This window comes from Sander lucioperca, chromosome 17, assembly GCF_008315115.2.
Source record: "Sander lucioperca isolate FBNREF2018 chromosome 17, SLUC_FBN_1.2, whole genome shotgun sequence".
NCBI lineage: Eukaryota > Metazoa > Chordata > Actinopteri > Perciformes > Percidae > Sander > Sander lucioperca.
In genome coordinates, this window is record NC_050189.1 from 6,192,302 (window position 1) to 6,210,745 (window position 18,444).

The 18,444-nt window shown below is 40.4% G+C and overlaps 1 protein-coding gene across 2 annotated transcripts in view; it reads left to right on the forward strand.

Annotated features, from left to right (window-relative positions):
- capn1 (calpain 1) overlaps positions 1-18,444 on the forward strand; it is a 30,237-nt gene that overhangs the window by 4,210 nt on the left and 7,583 nt on the right. For both annotated transcript variants that reach the window (XM_031304245.2, XM_031304246.2), the window contains 8 exons: positions 1,619-1,688; positions 4,914-5,032; positions 12,312-12,445; positions 13,586-13,754; positions 15,529-15,612; positions 15,888-15,973; positions 17,473-17,547; positions 17,916-18,076. In XM_031304245.2, the coding sequence (XP_031160105.1) occupies positions 1,619-1,688; positions 4,914-5,032; positions 12,312-12,445; positions 13,586-13,754; positions 15,529-15,612; positions 15,888-15,973; positions 17,473-17,547; positions 17,916-18,076 (898 nt within the window). The remainder of the gene's footprint in view (positions 1-1,618; positions 1,689-4,913; positions 5,033-12,311; positions 12,446-13,585; positions 13,755-15,528; positions 15,613-15,887; positions 15,974-17,472; positions 17,548-17,915; positions 18,077-18,444) is intronic.

The window sequence follows — 18,444 nt, forward strand, 5'->3', positions numbered from 1 at the left end:
CATGTATATCCCCAAACCTCCAATCCTTCCCTGCTTGCCTGTCTCTGTGGTTCTTCCTCTCCCAGGCTCTCATCACTGCGCTCACTACATTATAAATACATCCGGGTGCTCCCTGTAGCTAAATATTAGATCAGAGAATTAAGTGGGACTGTCTTCATTCGTTTTTATCACGGCAGCCCTTGCTCTCATCACTGCTCGATTTGCACATACCATGACAGGTTGCTGCTGTCAGTCTCGTAATAGAGCAGCAAGCAGAGAGCATGGTCTTAAAAGCTCCCGGGGTCGTGATCATGAGCGTGACTGCAGCATGTTAGCTCCTCTTGCAGCTTCCATTTGAGTGTGTGAGAGCCACTGTGTGGTAACGTGTGTCCTGTTGTGTGTCAGTCCGCTCTAATGCTTTCTGGGGTCTCATTTCTCCCAAAAAGTCTGATGTTTTATAATGCATGTGCATTGCCTGAACCACAGGATCTGTAATATGTACCATGCATAAGAGGATTCATGGTGTTTCCCCAAAAATCTGTGCTTTGTGTGAGCCTGAAAAAGAGAATTTAAGCCTGTGTGTGTGTGTGTGTGTGTGTGTAAGTGTTTCTGTGAATTCAACCATGTTCCCTGATGGTGTGTGTGGGGGGGGGCAAGAGAATAAATGGAATATTTCTTTTTATAGCTTCATGTGGAGTTTCTCATGCTCAACATGCGGGGTTGAAGAGGGTTTACAGAGCAGGAAGTACTGTATCGGGAGCTAAGACGTGAACACTAGAATGCAACATTTCTTTCCTGAAATGTTTATTTTGTGATCTCTGCTGGTCCTTAAATAGTCTGGTTTTCATTTTACCTGTGCAATTTTTAAAGGGGCAGCATTTTAGCTTAAAAAAAGGGTTAATAGATTATCAGAATTGTTGCCATTTAATTATCTGTCAATCGACTAATAGATTCAGCTTTATACTTGTGTGCTGAGATTGATATGAGTTTTGTTAAGAACGGAGATAGCTTTGGGATGTTAGCTTAGTGCAAACACTAGAAACAAAAGCAAGAAACTAGCCTAGCTAAGTCAAAAGTTAGAAAATACACCCTTGAACAACTTCAAAGCTTGTTTAGTATCGTATACAGTACTGTATGTGTTGTATCCTATAGATAATTACTTATACTTATTGTTTAAATGATTTCATGTATTCTTATCTCATCTTGTGAAGGACATATTGCATGAGTGGAATATGGTCTCAAAAAATATATAAACTGCAAGTCTCCTTCAAAAACAATCCAAAGCACATTGTAGGGTTTGTACAAAATTAAAATGTCTTTATTATACATGGCAATATGTATTTAAAATGATCAATGTGTTGCGACAGACCAAGTCTTTTTTTAGAGTTAGGTTTAAATGTATTCTTGTGTTAGAAAACAATCTTAACGGATATTTTAACTGCCAATGTAAAGGTTTCCAAATTTCTTTTGACTTGTTGAAACCTGTACAAACCCAGCATGTCATTTCTATGAATTAGGCCCTTTGCGCTAGTCAACACAGTCAGCATGAGAACGACAGCAAATGTAACATGCTTGTAAAAATGGGTATACAAAAGCAAGCATTGCAATAATTTGTTTGTTGTGTTTGTACACTCGACAGGAGTTCTGCAGATGTCCCGAGTTCATCGTAGGTGGAGCCACTCGCACAGACATCTGCCAGGGATCTTTGGGTAAGTCCAACCCGAGAGTTCTTATGTGTTTCACTGTTACTACTGCAAGATCAATGTATTACAGGAGAGGAGAGACACATCTTAAATTGAATCTGGTAGAAAATCAAAGTGAGAAATGCTGGCAGAAGCCAAAAGAAACAGGTGATTGACTGGAGGCTTGCCAGGTTGCAATTTAACCATCTGGATGTAGGACATTATTACGTAAAGCTTCCCTCTCCCCCCTCTGAATATTTCTACGAAAGATTATTCCTACCATTAACCTGCTCCCATTGCATGCATACATAATGAGAATCATCCATAATGTGTCAGTCTTTAGCTGTAAATAAAGACTGAACTCTTTCTTAAGTCAAATGCCAGATTAAAAAAATCAGCAGAGCAAACTGAATGTGGATAGGAGGGATGGATAGAGATGGACAGGCTGAGAGAAACAGAGGAAGGTTCACAGTCAATTCAGCAGAAGCAGTAACAGTTTATTGCCTGAGAAGTTTCTTGCTCGACACAGAGCTGCATCTATAATTCATGCTTTGTTTCTCTGCCTCACATCTGTAAACAAGGCCACCCTCCCTCTGTTGCGGTAGCTCTGGCAGTGCAATAAGTAACTTTCCCCTTTTATCCTTAAAAATGCAATTCTATACCCAAACTCCCTCTCACTCTCAGAGGAGCAGCTGAATTGCAAAACAATAAACCCAAAAATGATGAGTCAGAAAACATGATGCTTCACTTTGTTTTACAGCCAAAATGCACCATGACTAAGAAGTCTTTATCTGAATGCTACGGGGTTATCTGTTTAGGCTGTTCTCATTCACTGTTTGTACTTAAACCTACGAAAAGTAATGCACTATGATTCCTGTATAACCAACATAACCGTGAGTCAGGACGTGCAGGGCTGCTTCTAAGGAGAAAGTCAGGCGATGTAGTATAAAGAGCGGCAACGTCTGCGTAGGTAGGAGGTCGGGGTGGATGGATGGGTCCAAATAATACAGGATCTTCACCCAGGAGACCACTGTTCATGTCCCGCATGAAACCAGAAGTAAACTTTGACTTATTTGAACTTACTTTTGTTAAGTAACTTGTTTACGCCACGTATGTCATTTACGTACTTAATTAACATACTTATTTTAACCCAAACCACGATCTTTTTCTAAACTAAAGTAGTTTTGTTGCCTATATACGTTGTGTACTGCTTATGCCAGCGCACTGATTGCTCGTGTGGCTGGACATTTGTAGGATAACAAACAAAAAATTGTACATTCATTTTCAACAGATATCATACAAACCGCTGTATGAAGATACGTTGATGTGTTATACGACCCACCAGATGCTATCAGGGGCTGTTTATGGATTATACAATAAGAATATAAATATGTTAACATAAAATTTAAACCTCCCGTTCTTTTTAAAATTACTTTTGGTATACAGTAGAAGTACTGTGTATCAATAACCAGCATGAATAGATGCAACACTAGCTAAAATGAACTAGAACGTTTTAAGAAGAGCCATGACTTGGCATTAACATTCAAGATATGATAATAGACCAATCTACATGTTAAACTACTCCCAGATAACACAAGAAAGATCACTGTAGTATCTCAAATCATATGCCACAAGCCTGTATGTGTAAAAGAAAGATGGTAAAAACTACAGTCAGGGTGTTCCTGTCCTCTAATCAAGAAACGTTTGCAACACATAACAAAAATTGTGGCTCAAACCCACAGTGTGATTCCTTCAAACAACATCGGTGACTTACTGTGGAGCTGTGGTAGTTTCAGTCAGTCTCTCAGCCAGTCCAGTGGAACAAGTGCCTCTCCCATTTCCTAGAAGGCAAAACGTTCTCAAACATGTTTCATATTGTTGTCTTTACTGAGATGTTAAAAGAGTTCTAGTTGTATGAGTTTCTTTCTCACTGAGCTCTCAGCCAGTCCAGTGGAAGAAGTGGCTCTCCCATTTCTTAGAAGGCAAAACTTGTTCAAACATATTTCAGATTGTTGTCTTTACTGAGATGTTAAGTATGCTTACTAGGACTAGATGTTAGAATCCCTTGAAAATTCAGCACAAGTGCTGTTGTTGGAGATGTCCTCTTGGGTGGGGTTGGATTGGGGGATGACCGCCTGGTGCCTCCAATACGACACATCATCAGTTGTGCCCCCCGGCCTCATTGGGTGTTTCGACCTTTTATCACAATATACTATATAATACACCCTGACCCGAGGCTGGCCCACCGCAGGCTGATCAGACCTGGGTGTGTGTTGCACTGGAGGCTCGATGAGGTCACTTGGCAGCCCATACAGTCTCCTTCCGCTTCAGCCACAGCCAGTGACTGCTTCTTTCGGCAGCAGTTGCAAGGTCTTTGATGGTCTTCCGCTGAGCCTGTCCTCCTTTTCCAACCTCCTTTTAAAAGGAATTCTAGTTTTATGAGTTTCTTTTTCACTGAGCTTCCAAGTACATTCTGTCTCAGGCAGCTGCATGAATGAATTAGACCTTTATGGAAAATAGTTAGGATTTTCTCTAGCTCTCTGTTAATATGGGAATGGATGTAGAGGGAGTCCAACACCTAAACAACCTGCTGTCATTCTTGTTAACATTCAAATCTATTATAGTAGTTTTTGGTAGGGATGTCCAGATCCGATCACGTGATCGGAAATCGGGCCCGATCACGTGGTTTCAGACTCGGATCGGAATCGGACATTACCTCCCGATCAGGACTCGGATATTTTTTAACACATCTATAGTTATGCGGTGGCACAGAGTTAGACCCTTTTGACTCCACACAGAAACATTAACACGTGCGGCATGACATCACTTTGTTGCAGAGATGCTATTGGTTAAATGCCGGCAAAGTAGAACACGGAAGCAGCTTGAAGCGGAAAGCTCGCGCGAGTATGTCTGCGGTCTGGAGGTATTATAATGTTGATGACAACACAACATTGCCATAGCAAACTGTGAGATATGTAACAGAAATGCTCTGTTTGTTAACAGAGTTGTTGAATGTTAAAATAAGGTGAATTAAATAAAAAATAAGGAACATCCTGGATCTGTTTTTTCGCTCTTCTTTGTTCTTTTTTTATATATTATAGAAGTATCGGATCGGGACTCGGTATCGGTAGATACTCAAAATCAAATGACTCGGACTCGGACTCGAGGGCAAAAAAACCTGATCGGGACATCCCTAGTTTTGGGCATTCAGGGCTGATCCCGTGTAATACAACTCTGTGTGTGTGTCCTCAGGTGACTGCTGGCTGCTGGCAGCCATCGCCTCGCTGACCTTAAACGACAACCTGCTCCACAGAGTGGTTCCTCACGGACAGAGCTTCCAGCAGGAATACGCCGGCATCTTTCACTTCCAGGTAACAACAGCTTCACTCCCTGCATTTACACATGTCTAAGGACAGAACACAGCCGACGCTCTCTTCTCTAGCAGCTGGCCGTCTAAAGACCTCACAGGCTAAACTCAAGACGTGCAGACTGACCCGATGTGTTAACCGTTATCATGTCTCTATGGGTATGACATTTTATTTCCTGACCATTTCAGCAATCTCAAAAGTGTTTTTCCAAACAGTTTTTAATATTACTGCCACTAGCATTTTATGCAACATACAGTATGTGCAGGGTCTGCTGCTTTAAGTACAGCAGAGATAGATGCCATTTGAATGCAGACTAGAATAACCCTTTACATGAGCTGCTAAACACAAATACTGTATTTTTATCAAACCCTCAACTGAAGACTTTCACAACATATCAAGTATTTTCCGGCAATTGTGAGGAAGTCTGGACATTTTGATTCAGGGGCATGCACTTCTGTGTCAGCTCACTTAATTTGATGTGTTTCTGCCACAACCCCTTCCTGTTGTGTAATTTCCTGTAAGGTGCACCACTTGTGGTGGAAACTGTTAGAGTGAAATCAAGATCGAAGTTAGTTATCACTGGTTCAAACCAAAGTAGAAACGTTTATTTTGCTGCATTTTTGTATGTACTGTAGTTGTATTTGACTTCTGGTTGATTCATCACAGGCAAAATAATGTCTATTTACCTGCAAAAATACATCTAGAGTTTTCTTTTAGGCAGAAACGGTGCTACTGTGAATGGTTTTGTTGATGTCTCGCTGTGGTTATTTCTGTTTTGAAACTGGATCACAGGAAGATCGGTCGATGCTGTCGGTTGTTAATTACTTTCCCATTATTTATATTGTTTGTTTTTGGCAAGAAACACAGAGCAGTTTGAAAACAGTTGCAGGCATTCATGCTTTTGGTCACTAAGCAGCTCTCACTGTATGTAAAATAGTACTGAAATGATAGGTTGATTGACAATAATGTTACTACCTGATAAATGATTTACTGAAATTGTTGAGTCTTTGTAAATTATAGAGCGTGGTCTAGACCTACTCTATCTATAAAGTGTCCTGAGATAACTCTTGTTATGATTTGATACTATAAATAAAATTGAATTGAATGGAATGATTTTAAGTAATCCATTTCTCCTGTATGGATTTCTTGCTTTTCTTCATCGCAGTTAATTCTAAACTTGATCCAATTTTTCCATTTATTTTGACAAAATAAGCATTTGCAGGATGACACTGAGACCATATTAATCAAAAAATGATTTATGATCTGCAGTTATGTGTATGTTTCTTGCTCAATGGTAATTAATATGTTGAACCAGTGAGTCAGTGAATAGTTTAACTTATTCTCTATCTCTCCAGAATATCCCAGAAAGAATAAGGAATTAAATTAAATAATTTCCTCACTGAGTCATCTGAGATAACTAACCTCTTAGATCCACACTCAGTAAGTCAACAGACGTAACCTGGAGGATTTGAGTCACAGTCAAACGGTTTAAGCACACAACCCAACACCCATTTCTTTATCACACATATATTTTTTAATCTGTCATTCACATCTATTAAAAAAACAACTGTTGTACACTGATGTGTATAATGTGCTTTGTGGCTTAGATAGAAAGTTTTGGTTTTATTTATTCTATCTCTATGGCGTGAGCCTCTGGCAGACTGCCAGGCCTTATCAGCTGAACTTTGCGCACAAAATACTCCAGACACATGCACACATGCAAAAGCGCAGGCAAATTTGAGACCATACAATAGCTGCTGGAGCAGTGATACGGATGTTAGCCAGATCACAACTCCTTTTGTGCTGCAGTCAGTGAGCAGGTAAACAACACATGCATTCAGTCCAATATTAGGTAGGGAAGTCTTTGCAGCAGTGTTTTATAATTATGAGAAGTCCAATTTGAATGTAGTATATTTTAGAACGAAAATGAATGAGAATAGAAAGTACCTGAATCATCAACTTTTACTGGCAGCACAGGTCTGCATGAGGAAGTAATCCCACTGAGGTCTTGTGGATGTGCACGTAATTACACTTGCCGTATATTATAGCCCATCTTTGTAGTTAATGTATTTGAAAGCTACACTTTTGATTATATTCTGTAGAAATAACTCTTTTTGCCTTTAGTGATGGCCAGCTCTTTAATATAGTGTGAAATATAAATGTACACTTTCTTTCCACTTCAGTTCATTACTGTAAGTGGTACTTGAAACTAATGAAAAAATTGCTGTAGCTGTACTTTGAGATTAACGCTAACGTAGCCCACTTACATGTTAAATGCTGATGAAGCCTGACAAGCTTATGAGGTGTCCTATAAACTGATTTTGGTTGCTTTGATAATAATAATTTATACTTTATCAACCCGCACAGGAAATTACAATGTTTTCACTCTGTTGTTAGAACACACAACACACACAGGCCTGAAATACACACACATGCTCAGTACCTATACACAATGCACAAATGGAGAGATGTGAGGGGGCTGCAGCTGTCAATGGACAAGCGCCCCGAGCAATTGGGGGTCCGTTGAGCACCTTGGCAGTGCCCAGGAGGTGAACCACCACCACCATACTTTGGTCCGTATGAGGACTTGAAACAGCAACCCTACGGTTCCCAACCCAATTCCCTACTGACTGAGCTACTGCCACCGTAAAACAAAATGGCATTTTTTCGGTCAGTCACAAATAGTAGTAGTAGTTTAAGTAGTAAGGACTTAAGATGAAATGATAAGCAGATCACGGCATGTAAACTCAAACTAATATGTTGTTATCCTACCTAGAGTGATTACCTGTGATTATGCAATATGCAGTAGTGCTAGGAATAAGAAAATCACTTAGTCTATGTTTACTTACTGTTACTATTCTATTCTGTTCTATTCGATAATGACGTCAGGAAGGGCTGTGGACGAGTGTATCCGTCTGTGTGTCTGTGATCTGACGTGCCTCATTACTTGAGTGCTGTAATCTTACACAGGCATGTCTCTGGTGCTTCCATCAGCTCGACTGCAAAGCAGGAGCGACTATGAACCTCTTTGCCAAAATGTGTAGCTAAGCAGCCTCTCATGTTCCTCTCATGTTCTCATAAAACTGCGAGAGAAGATTTGAAACTGATTTTAATATTCGCTACCTCAACCTGCTTTGTCACAGAGCACTTTGAGCTGAGTCGGCTGCCCTCTCTTGATGCAGTGTGGGTTTTTGCCAACCAGACTGTCGGCCTGCCGTGTGTGTGTGTGTGTGTGTGTGTGTGTGTGTGTGTGTGTGTGTGAATTAAGTGTTTCTGAAGACAAAGATTTGAGCATTTCCAGGGCTGTAGCGCTGACTCATCTGTTATCAATGGATCAATAAATAACATACACACACACACACACACACACACACACACACACACACACACACACAGAGCACCCATTTTCACATCTGCTGGGGATGGTGTCTCAAATTACAGTGAAGTCAGGGAAGGGGAGCAAGGGGAAGCCAAATATTTGTCATGTTTTTTACTGATTCCCAGAGACTCTGTGTTCATTCTTATGAACAATGGTTGTTCTCCACACACACACACACACATACTTGTTCTTACTGCTAGAATGAGGGGAAATAATTCTTTAATTTGCTCTAAAGGCTTATAAATGCATGCATGTGTTTAATGTGCATCAAATGGCTCGTAAATACATATGGCTGCTTTCCATTTGGTAGAGTAAGAGTTGCCCTACTTTCATCATCCTCTTTTTCTATTATGCCTATATGAGTTTTTGTTTTAGCCTCTCTTCATTGTGTTTGTATTGCAGCCAATAAACGTTTCCATTACTTGCAGTTTTTTAATTTTTCTTCTCTGTCCGAGTTTCCATGCTCTGTTCCCTTTTGTGTGCTGTCAAGTCTTCCAGGGATTCCCCTTTGTATTAGTTTCGATCCTTTAAGCCTCTGGATAAATTACCCAGACCTGGATGAGTCATCCCAAAATGTAATTATGAGTGCTGCTGGCAGTGGGAATCTTAATTGTAGAAGGGCACAAAAGGAGGGAGTCTGTGCGAACGAGCGAGGCAGGCAAACAAAAGGAGAGTGAGAATAAATTATAAACTAGGCAATCTCAGCCATCTCAGTCGGAAAGAAATGAAACTTAACTGGGGCAGAATCTTTTATCGTTTTCTTATTATAGCACACATTTCATGCAGCAAGTCAAGTCTGAGCTGTCTGTTGAATTGTGTCGAGGATTTCTCACGCTTCAAGGCCGGCTAACTGCAAGTCATGACACAGATGTGGTAAACGAATTTCCAAAAATAGGGCTGGGTGTTGCTCCCACATTGCTGTGAGATAAACGTCCAGCGGTGTCAGTGCGAAAGAGTAAAATGAGGAAGTGTGTGTCTGCCAGGGGCAAGCCTGTGTGTGTGTGTGTGCTTTGTGCTGTCTTCAGTCAGCCGTGTTGTGACACAGCTCCTCCCAGAGGTGGATTCAGCTCTGCGGCGCATGCAGAATTCATCCATCCATCTGTCTGTCTTCCAGCTGTATACACACATGCTGACATGAAGTGCAAATCTGTAAATTCACATATGCATGCACACACCCGCCAGCTGTAGCTTTTTATTTGCTTGTTATGACAATCCTGCAATTTCCTTCCTCCTCTTTCTCCGATCTACAAACCTAATTACTTTGACAAGGAAATATTTCTTTCACAACACTGTATTACTCTGTGAGTACTTTTTTGCATGAGGTTTATTGTATTACCCACCACAACTCAAGGTTTCTGAATGAGTCTACTGGTATAACCAGTTCTCAGTTTGCTCTTTGTGTTTTCTGCTCTTGCACACATTCTCTCAACACGACAGAAAAGCAACATGAAAAGCTAAAAGACAGGACTTATGCTGCACACTGTCACAGGCCATCTAGATGAGATCATCCACTTTGAGACTATTTTCAAATGCCTCAGTCTTTGGCTGTCAAAAACAGCTTAGTGTGCACCGGGCCTGCATCAGTGTAGATGTAGTCTAGCCTGGGAGCCATGTCACATTTCCACAATGTAATTCACACGTTGATGCGAGAACATCGGGCACACAGGAAGATGTGTCTGAACGGCACAGGGTGGCTCAGTGGACTTTGTACGCACATAGTTGTTCAAAAACCATCAAATGCTTTGCTTCAGGTGTGATTGGGTTGGTAGTAACTAGAGATTGGAATTAATACATTTTTCATGCAGTAATTTACGAAACAAAAAATATCAACAGATAGTTATTGATTGATTCAATCAACTATGGTAAAATGGCAATTGTTTTAGTGTTGAATCAAAAATATTGAAACTTGAATCTTCAAAACCCTCAGTAACACTCAGGTAGAGCTCTGATGGCAAGTACAGGGTTTCCGTGGGGTCCTAAAAAGTCTTAAAAAAAAGTCTAAAATTTCTAAATCAAAATTTTAGGCCTTAAAAAGTCTTAAATTTAGGTCTTACATTTTATTCATAATGGTTTTAAAAAGGTCTTAAAAAGTCTTACATTTGACTTGGTGAAACCTGTAGGAACCCTGCAAGTAATTTTTACGTTTTTTTCAAATTTAAAGCAAGTTTTTTGGTTGTGTTGCTAAGAAACAGCAGGAGTTGACAATAGAAACTCTCCCACTTTTGACATCAGCCTTTTTGAACCAGTTCTACTTATAAATGGCCGCTGGCTTTAAGTCAAATTGCTCCCACACCATCTTTCCTTTCATCTTTTCATATGTTGTGTTGATCTCTTCTGCTCCCTGCTGGCCAACAGGCACGCAGCCACGTGTGAAGGCCCTCATTTACCTCTGTTCACCTGCTGCATTGAAAGCCTTGTTTTGCCTCTTGAAATTAAAATGTCAGATAATGTGTCCTAGGTTCTCTCATTTGTTATGCATCTGACTGGATATAGTGGATATAGGTTTTCTGGGACTGAGAGGTGATTTACTTTACCCAAGGGGGTAAGCGTCTGTCAACAACCCGTAGCTCCTATGGCGCCATTTTGATGCTAACAAGCAATCACCCACCGTTAGCATTCCATTGACTGCCATTCATTTTGGCGTCACTTTGACAGCGAATAACTTTACATCTAAAGTGTTTAAAGACTCTATTTGTCCATTGTTTATTTCTAAAGAAACACGACAATGTATAAAAGGCTAACTTAGGCTAACGATTGTGTCATAACCACGCAACTTACTGTCGCGCAGTAGAGAAATTACCGTATAGTACAGGAGAAGCTCGCAGGCAGTTTCGACTTACATTAGCTGTTTTAAGTTTAATTACTAATGTTAACTAGCATTTTAGTTAGCAATAATTAGCATGTGCCTATGTTATCTCCTTACATATACCTACGCTCTCCGTCTCTGCAAGATTCGGAATGATTGAGATTTCTCTTGGCACAGCTACCAGAAGACTTATAACTTTCAGACACGTTGCTCACGTCACATTTACGTCGTCTCTCTCAGTTGGAGGCTGCGCAGTAACGCTCAGCGCTCACCGGAAAAGTGCTTCTAATAGCCTCCACTGGTCTCCGTCCAGAGCAACGGGATCTGTTGGTCCATTCTTATACTACTATACTATACTGTCTATGACTTTACCCACAGCAGGTAAACAAGGTGCAGCAAATCACACTTAGTCTGGCTTGTAAACACATGATTTGCTCGAGGACTGGTTTGGTGATATTTAAATTATCAGCTGGAGTTTAATGTTGCCTATTTAGTCTGTATTATTTTAGGGTTGAAACACAGAAGCAAGCTGGGAACTACAGCTTTTCTCAATGGTCATGAGTAAAACATGATCGGCTGCTGATGATTAAACCAATAAAAATTTGAGCTGAGTGAAGTGTCAAATCCAGCCAGCTGCCTGATAAATTTGGCAGCAGCTGAAATAAGATAGGGCTGACATTTCTTAATAAGCCAGACAAAACCTATATGTACAGGAAAATCTTTCCAATGAATGGACTATTTCAAGGTACTTATACTAAACTTGAGTATTTCCATTTTCTTCTATTTTATAATTCTACTTCAGTTAGTAGTACTACAGTTCAGAGGGAAATATTGTACTTTTTACTCCACTACTGTACATGTATTAGTTAATGTGCACCATAAATCTAAATAAACTAGTATAAATCTAAAACTCAGTATGTCTCTTGTAATTTAATTCTGGGAGTTTGATGAATAGCCGGGTACCTTCCTGCTGATAATATCTTGTGTCATTTAACCTTCTTCACATACTTTATATCTTACTTATAGTTTGTGTTTCTTTATAAACCTTGTCTGTTAGAGTTTTTTAATATTGGAGTATTCTTCTGTCTGTCGTGCAGTTCTGGCAGTTTGGCGAGTGGGTGGATGTGGTGATCGATGACCGGCTGCCAGTGAAGGATGGGAAGCTGGTTTTTGTCCACTCGGCAGAGGGAACCGAGTTCTGGAGCGCGCTGCTGGAAAAGGCCTACGCTAAGTAAGACTGACAGACATGGGCCGAGTATGATGTATAATGATGTAATAATGTCACATCGTAAAATGCATGATGTTGAACAATATGTTGTTGTTGTTGCTACACCTTTACCTTTTCAGAACGCCCACATTTAAAATTATTTTTATTTATCACTTAGTTGGTACCTACATTTGATATTATTTTAGTGCCTTAAAGTGGTCATTACAGCATTGCTGCTGTGGAAGAAAAAGTTCTCTCAGGTTCAATTCAGTGGCTGGATCAGATGAGTTTTTTTTTATTTACTGGGCAGTGGAGAAAGAAGTTCACAAGAAGCTGTAGGATTTTCTCTCACCAGAATTAGTTTTCTGGTCAGGGTTTTATACAAAGTTATAGGAAACAACAGAATAAACAAGAGCTTTTCTCCCATCCCGGAATGCTGTGTGGACTAGCCAGACCCTCCTCCGCAGCGTTAGGGTTAGTGTTAGGGTGGAGGAGGGTCTGGCTGAAGCGAGACTATTGTGAGGATAAAGTAAACATTCTGTCTTGTTTATACCACAGTTAGCAGCTCATATGTATGCTAAATTCACCCTAATATAAACATGTCATAAATAGGGGTCTGCTCAAGTTCCAGGCTAGTCTCAACTCCCAGTCCGATGATCACAAGTTAAGGCTTATTGAAGACTGTAGGAGAATTTCTGGATGCAGAAAATCTGTGTTAGGAACACAATTGATAAACTCTTGAAGCCCTTGTGGAGCTATTGAGCAACTTCAGACTGCAGCTGCTCCAGTGGACAGCTGTGGTCTCAGTTGTAAATTTAGTAAGCTGTAAAAAAACAGTGAAGCAGAGCATTGTTGTGGAAGTGCTTACATGCATGCCAAGTTAAGTGGGCTACCCAGTTGGAGAGTAGAGAGGAAACGGAAAGAGCAGGATGTAAAAGTTTGATTAATGCATTGTTACATATGCTCTGTTCTGAATGTAGGTACATGTTCAAATATGGTAGTATCACACAGTGTGTAAGTGTTGAGAGTACTCTGAACATTTCCCCCTAGCAACAGTCAGGTATTTTGACTCCATTTAAGGCCTGCTCATATAGGCTACCATATAATTCTTTATATACTCTTTGAATGGTTTTAAATCTTCATTGCTCTCCTATCGTGTCCCAGGTTGAACGGCTGTTATGAGGCTCTCTCAGGCGGCAGCACGTCCGAAGGCTTTGAGGACTTTACAGGCGGCGTGACGGAGGCATTCGAGCTGAGAAAAGCCCCGTCCGACCTCTACGGCATCATGAGAAGGGCCATAGACAGAGGATCGTTGCTGGGCTGCTCCATAGACGTCAGTACTGCAACAGTCATGATTTCTTTGCTTTGCTTTCGAGGTTCTGGGAGGCAGATTTTGTTAGCTTTGGACAGAGCCAGGCTAGCTGTTTCCCCCGTTTCCAGTCTTTGTGCAAAGCTAAGCTACTGGTGCTCGTTTACACTGTATTTACCGTACACACATGAGAGTAGTATCAATTTTCTCTTAAAAATAAATAAGCATTTACCCAAAATGTCAAACTATTCCTTCCTTATTTGGGATTGACAGGTAAAAAACGTCAGTGTTGAAGTAAAAGGAACAATCCGTTTTTCATAGGTTGAAAAGAAATGTAAAACAAGTCATCAGCTCAGTTTTCATTACCTCCAGCTGGGGTTTACTATAAAAATAGATCACCCTGTTCAGCCTTTTTCAGTCGCAGTGCTCTTCATGGCAATTAACTACTTTCCACCCACTTTTTAAAATCTTAAACTTCAAATATTAAAAACCCTGCAAATGCACCTGCGGCCATCTGTGCGCCATGGGTGTGTGGTCTTACAGGGAGGTGTGCTCAAGTGCAATCTTGATGCGGCGGAAAGTGATCGCGCCATTGACCAACAAAAACCTGGTCTAAAGTCAATAACGCAGCATTTCATTGTTATTTTAACAGAGCATTAGTAAAGTGTGCCTAGGCCCGTGCACAGCGTGCACGCACTATACCTGTTACACACATACAGGGACACGCAGCAACACACAAACATACACAAGATTAAAAATACAAAAATATTACAATGTGAAATAGTATTATGATATGATCTGCTTGCGTGCTTTCACTTCACGCACGAGCAGATCAGTTTCTTCTCCTGAAAATCTCTCATTCCTTCTTAGCAAATCCGCCATCATAATAGCAATGTGCAAAGTGACAAACGCGCCTGGCTTTTAAAGGGAATAGGAGATGACACTCTGATTGGTTTATTGCATGTTACGCCCAAAACACACCCATGAAATAATTAAGACACTAAGTACAACCCTTTTGAACCATGCGCCTGGCGCACAGACCCTTTTTTCCGCTGTTAAACTAGCAAAAGTAGATTTGTACACTCCCTAAAGGCACCTGCGCCAGGCGCTTCACACTGTACACTTAGATTGTTAAAGTAGGGCGTTTGCAGATAAAGGGGATTGAACTATTTTGTCTGTCTTGTTGAAGGTCAGTTTCTGTAATCAGTGCTGCTGCTTAGTTTTAGTTGAAGAACTGTCAGTGCCACTCAAAGCATGAAAGAAGACAAATACCAAGGACAAAAAGTTAAAGAGCTTTTTGCACCAGAGATGATAAAATAGTAAAATATTGAGGTTATCGGCAACAAACAAAAAAACAAACTTCATTCATTTATGTTGTGACAAGGTTTAAATGACAAAGCAGAACATCCATAAGACCAAAACACTGTAACCTTTGCATTTACAGTTTGTTTTAATATTGTAAAAATGAAAGAAAAATGATAATATACATATAAGCCATTTCTCCAATTGTGTCTGTTAGCTTTTGAATGTCATTACGTTTGCAGCTGACATCATGTTTCATCTCAATCGGGTCACACATGGGGTGGTGAGACTGTTTGAAGTAGTTCAAACAACCAGTGACCGTCATCTCACTAATGGAGTGTTCACTGTAAATTTTGAGTGTGTTATGACAGCGACTGTACATGTCACTACCCTCGTCCCATGTGAAGCAGCAGTATGCAGATATTTTCTCACCATCCTCTTGACTTCACCAATCGTGTTGGATGTCGGTGACCTGTGTTTTTGCTCTCGTCCTCAGATCACCGGCTCGGGTGAGATGGAGGCCGTCACGTTTAAGAAGCTGGTGAAGGGACACGCCTACTCTGTGACTGGTGTGGAAGAGGTGAGCAGTGACTAAGCAAATCTCTTGGCCAGAATGGCAGCAAACTTATTTTGCATTGGCCAAAACAGATCCAACAATTTCAGAAATACAGTACGGTCTGGTATTGCTGCTTTAACTTACGCAAATTACTTAAATACCTTATTTAATTCCAATGGTGGAGCTTATTTACAGAGTTGCTGACGGTAGATACACATGACTGGGTAAAGGGGCCTTTCTTAAAATGCACTCACAACCTAAGCAGTAGTGACTAAGTATGAATGTTGCTTCGCCCTCAGGTGAATTACAGAGGAAGTCCGACCAAGCTGGTTCGTATCCGGAACCCCTGGGGGGAAGTGGAGTGGACCGGAGCCTGGAGCGACAAGTAAAATCTTTTCCAAATTTCTTAGAAGGAAATGAGACAAACCCATCAAAGGAGTTTATTGCCACAGTAGTAACCCTACATTGAATTTGCCTTGGTTATTGGTGCACATATACACAAACAAACATATTAAACATTAATAGGAATAAACAGTAAATACAGAAACAGAGACAAATATATATAAAATAGCTGTTAAAGTAGTTTAAGTACTGTGTGCAATTGGGCAGATAAATACTGTGCAGGAATTAAAATTTAATTAAAAAGTTTTCAATCTGATTAAAACTCTGTGCTCTTTAAACTCATTTTTGGCATCAAAATTATCATCAAAATCATAGTCATTTTTCACCTCATATCTTCATACTGTAGTTTTAAGATGTATTAATAGCCCTTGAAATTGGTCCCCAAAGCCATTACCACCCTCCCACTCTGATCTCAGAAAGAGACTAGAATTACTGCCTTGCAGTTGTATGCCTCCACCAACCAGTCAAGTTGCAGTGTATATCCATGTCTATCCAGACTCAAATAATACATGTAGTGAAGACGTTGAAGGAATTTAATAAAAAGGTATTACGTGTATTTTTGGTAAAATGGAAGTTATCACTATATTGAAATGTATTTCAGTGAAACACATCGTCTTCACTTAAAGGCTGTTTTACAGAGGAGTATAGAGGACTGATAGAACAATCACCTGAAGCCCAATATCAGCAACACCAATGAGCTTGTGGTGGTGGACTACCAGAGGAACAGGATAGAACAAAAAGTTGTATCCATGACGGTTAGAACTGAGCTGGGGAAAAAGGCGTTTAAGTTTGCTGCTCCCTCTGCCTGGAACAAGTTACAGACATCCATAAAACTTAATGAGCTGGTCTCATTGGTCGCTTTTAAGAGGATGTTAATTGACTTGGAGGCAGCCACATCTGGCTGTAGATGTTTTGCCTGATGTGTTTAGGATTCCTTGAGACCAAGTGGATGTTTGTGCTAAATCTGATGAAATTCCCTTAAGGCATTCCTGAGATATCGTGTTGATGAGAATGGAACGGACAACCTGAAAACATAATGCCTCCTGCCAAGGCTGTAAAGAAATTCAAACCAGGACGAGGGTTAGCGGAGCTGCTCAACTGTCCTCAAAATTGGGGGAGAAGAATTAGACATAGTGGAGAAATGGGAGGGATTACATACAATCATATCACCATAGTTATGAAAGTACAAATACCAGACATTTCAACAGCATGTCACAGTCCAGTTGAGCATTTTCACACTTTCCTTGTTAAAAAAAAAAAAATCTGATTTAAGACACAAAAAAAACACATACACAACTTCAATTATTCTGGAGATTTCTGTAAGTCAATGTTAAGTAACATTAAAGCTATAGTGCATAGTTTCTGATGCCCCCATGAGGAATTCCAAGTCATGACAAAGAAACTGTCGGCGCTTCCACATGATACGAGCCTTCCGTGACCGCGCACCGTAGTTACATTTTCTTTTCCTTGTGAAATCCTCAGCTCCAGAGAGTGGGACAGTGTGGATAGCTCCGTCAGAAGTCGGCTACAAATACGCAGCGAGGACGGGGAATTCTGGTGAGTTTTCTTGTGCATGTGGACACCTGTGCAAATTTTATGTCATCTTTTTATTTTCCGATGCCTATTTGCGTCTGTTACATGTCAATAAATAATAAAACACATTTTCAAACTAAATTGCAACTTTAATTTTGAACCAACAGAGCTGTAAATATGATGAACACACTAAGAACACTTCACACTTATTTTGTTTGTATGCCTCTGTTTCCCTTTGTAACGTCTGTTTGATATATCGATGTCCTCAACAGCAAACAACATATTGTATGTTTAAGATGTCAGCATCATCTTTCATCTGTACTGTAACAAGGTTCAACTCTTTGACTTTGTAATGGAAAAATAAGTACAGTGTGTGTATTTCCATCTCTTAGGATGTCATTCAGTGACTTCCTGCGCGAGTTCTCCCGTCTGGAGCTCTGCAACCTGACGGCTGACGCCCTGGATAACAGCCAGCTGAAGAAATGGAGCACCTCGGTCTATTCGGGAGAGTGGAGGAGGGGCAGCACTGCTGGAGGCTGCAGGAACTTCCCAGGTACAGTATGAACTGTAAGCTAGCAGATGGACTGGCGGAAGAAACGGGTGGAAAACTGGAGGTAGTAATGAAAGGAGAGCAATGGAGGCATTATATATAGTAAAGGATCTGCTCTAGAATGCAGTCTAGTTTCATTTTCTTTGTACGTTTTGGAGATTAATCAGAGTTTCTCCTGCCACTGACCAAACTAGGATCAACATGATGGTGTAATATTCTGTTTTAGAGACACTGAATACACCTTTTATAGGGGATAAGAAATGTTAAAACATTAGGTACAGAAGGAGGGAGGTAGGATTTGGATGAATTTGCTAAAGGAATGTGAACCAGTGACTCCCATTTAAACACTAAGTAACTAAACAATGGCCTCC